Source organism: Miscanthus floridulus, chromosome 19 (assembly GCF_019320115.1).
Source record: "Miscanthus floridulus cultivar M001 chromosome 19, ASM1932011v1, whole genome shotgun sequence".
Classification (NCBI taxonomy): domain Eukaryota; kingdom Viridiplantae; phylum Streptophyta; class Magnoliopsida; order Poales; family Poaceae; genus Miscanthus; species Miscanthus floridulus.
In genome coordinates this window covers 48142678-48145743 of record NC_089598.1, presented here as the reverse complement: position 1 = coordinate 48145743, position 3066 = coordinate 48142678, and the positions used below count along the sequence as shown (strand labels likewise).

The following is a 3066-nucleotide window of genomic DNA, read 5'->3' as shown; positions in this document are numbered from 1 at the left end:
TGGTTTGCCTATGGCTGGTAGCTTGATTTAGAATTCCTTCTCTCCTATTGTCTACTTTTATCAAAGCTCACCGAAAAGCAGATTTCCGGTGAATCAAATTTCTGTCGGGACCCATATTGTCGACAGGTATTTCTTCTTGTCACACATTCGAGTGCTATGGACTATGGTGAATACAAAATAATCAATTGAAATAGAAAGTAAACTGTTTTTCTTAGTATTGACAAACTTGATAAAACAGAGGCAGCATAGAACTAGCTTTTGATCGCTGTTGCTGCTGCTTATTCAGCAGTACGGACATAGTAGTCCGTAGCACCAACATGCATCACGCGCGACTTCTCCGAGTCTTATCTTATTACAGACAAAAGATGTTAAAAGGACCACACACCCATGGCGTGCTTGCTCTTCACCCTGCATGCAGACATGCCTATAGATACGCTGGTGATCCGGAGATCTTCAATCAGCAGCGGTACGGGACGAACCCAACCTTCCCTCCGCGCACGTCGTACACCACCTCCGTCGACATCTGCGCCATGCTCCCGATCACAGCGCCGCCATCCTGGGCAACGAACGCGAGGCAGCCGACGGAGAAGTGGTTCCCGGGCTCGTGAAAGTACATCATTTCGTCCATCCATAGGTCAACCTCGGCCCCGCCGTCGAACTTGAGCGTCACGGCCGGCACGGAGAAAGAGTTCAGCGCGGTGAAGTTGTAGCACGTGTCCAGGCTTCCGAGCGGCGGCGCGACAGGGTACTGCGACATGGACTTGCGGAATTCGTCGCGGAGGACCGCGTACACCTGGGGCTTGAGGTAGGTGAACGTCGTGTGCAGCTCGAGGATCGTGCCTCCGCGGGCGATGGTGGCGCGCGGGATCGGGAGGTCGACGCCGCCGAGGCCCAGCCCGACGAGCTCCACGACGTACAGATTCCCGTTGTGGGGGTTGCTCCTCAGCGGGGTGTAGCTCACCTTGCGTCCCAAGAGCTCCGGCTTGGTGGCGCCGAGGGAGAGGAAGCCTACGTCGCTCGGGTACGACGGCAGGCAGCAGGAGAAGGCGACCGCGTCCGGCGAGGAAGGCGCGGCGCGAGACGCCAGCGAGTGGCTATTCCGGCTGAGGTCGAGGATACCAGTTGAGCTATCGGCCGGCCGGAAGCCGGCCTCGAGACACGCGAACCTGAAGCTGTCCACGGTGTTCCACGGCGTCAGCGTCAGCTTGTCGGTGAAGAACGTCGCATTGCCCAGCAAAGTGTTGTTGGTGGAGACGCTGAGAGTGCAGCTGGGTCCGGAGCAGCCTTTGAACGGGCAGTCCGGCGAGCCACAGGGGACTTGAGCGATGGAGGAGGACGCGGACGGGTCAAAGGCGTGGTCGCACGGTTCGTTGGCGGCGCACGGCTTGCACCGTAGCAGCGTGGCACCGGGGGTGGTCGTGTCGAATCCCACAGTGAACTGCTGCACCGGAGTGCCGAACCAAGCGATGACGTGGTACTCCAACGCACCGGGCAGCTTTTGGATCGGATCGCCTCTGCTGGGGATCGAGAGCCCTCCTCCAGCTGACGTCGGTGCGGGTGCAGGGAAACGGGACCCATGGTTGTGCTCCTGGAACAGGGAGCGGAGGCGGAGTGCGTCGCGGTGGAGGACGTCGGCCACGGATGGCTTTTCCATCTGCTGGTTCCGTGCGGTGCCGAGAGGGGAGCATGGACTCAGCCGGTGCAGCACAGGCAATGCGTCGCTGCTGCTCGTCCCTACAATGTTAGTTAGGTCACAAGTTAACATGACACATCCTTACAGAGTACAGGCGGCATATGTATATGGACTATTACACAACAATTAACAAGGAACGACATTATGGTGATGCCTCACCAGAATGTGCGGAGGAGCAGGTCGGCGTCTGTTTCGGTTGCTGTTGGTCTCTGTTGGAACGGAGAACGTAGTGCCTTCCGCCATGGGTGTATCTGGTCTGGTAAGAGCAGCCAAGATAGGGCGAAACAAGGAGCACCAAGCAGACGAGCAGAGAGTGAACGGCCGAAGCCATTTTGCAGCTCGCTAGCTAGCAGCCTAGCTGCTAGTGCTCTTCAGTAAGCTCGGTGAGTATACTTGGAAACTAAAGCCGGTGGTAGTAGTCGTAGTTGTAGAGCCTGCCACATATATAGGAGTAGCCCCTAGCCAGCATTGTTCTTGTAGCGTTCTCGTATACGATGATTGTAGATTAAGGATAATATAATAATTATTCTTCTAACCTTGTTTTCATGCTTCCGCGTTCAGCCCAAAGCGTTGCGTTAATGCATACGGAGGCGCTTTGGCTTGGGTGTAACGCCCGGCGGCCATGGAAAACTTGCTGGACTTTACTCCAACCGTGGAATGGAAATTCAGCTAGATGGTATTGCTACAGATGTTTCACACACCATTGCTCAAGTTAATTAACGAAGATGGGGTATGGTAGAGCCTGCTAAGAAATAAATACTGAGCAATCACCACTACTTTAATGAGAGGCAGGCGTTTTTGATTAATGGAGGCGTGCATTGCAACCGTCTCCGATCAAAGGTCACCGTTACTGGTGATTCTATGGAGGCGGTTGCATTGTTCAAACTCTAACTCAAAACTATGGCATTTTTTCTATTCTTAGCAAAACATATGCAAAAGATAAACTATCTAAATGTGCAACTACGGTTTTGCTAGTGTGTTGTTATCTCTACCGCAAAAGGAGTTATGCGAACAATGTAAATGCGGAAGCTAAAGAGTAAGGTTGAGATATGCAAACTCCCGTCGACGACTTCGGTATTTTTAACAAGGTATCGCGAAGCGCGCAAGTTTCCCCCTAATCCTCGTTGGAGCCCCTCGTAAGGAATCCCTCGCAAGGGCCAAGTTCCCGGTCAGGTAACTCCGTGAATAGCCCTGGGCCTTCTCCACGCGCAAGTGCGTCTCCGGTGTGCCTTTCGGCAAGCCTCTCCTAGACCGCTCCCCGCCGTCTTTAATATCAAGCTTCCGGCCGAACCGCCGCGGGCCTTGTTCCCTTCGGTACACGGTGGTGGCACACCACAAACGCAGTTGGTGTGATCTCGCAAGACTACAAGCCC

General features: G+C 54.4%; 1 protein-coding gene across 1 annotated transcript; it reads right to left on the bottom strand.

Moving 5' to 3' along the window:
* Positions 1–334: 334 nt before the first annotated feature.
* On the bottom strand, positions 335–1936 carry LOC136526000 (aspartyl protease family protein At5g10770-like). Its single transcript, XM_066518802.1, has 2 exons — positions 1927–1936; positions 335–1734 (listed from the first exon to the last, which is right to left on the bottom strand). The coding sequence occupies exons 1-2, from the start codon at positions 1934–1936 to the stop codon at positions 458–460; spliced, it is 1287 nt and encodes a 428-aa protein (XP_066374899.1). The 3' UTR covers positions 335–457.
* Positions 1937–3066: the final 1130 nt, after the last annotated feature.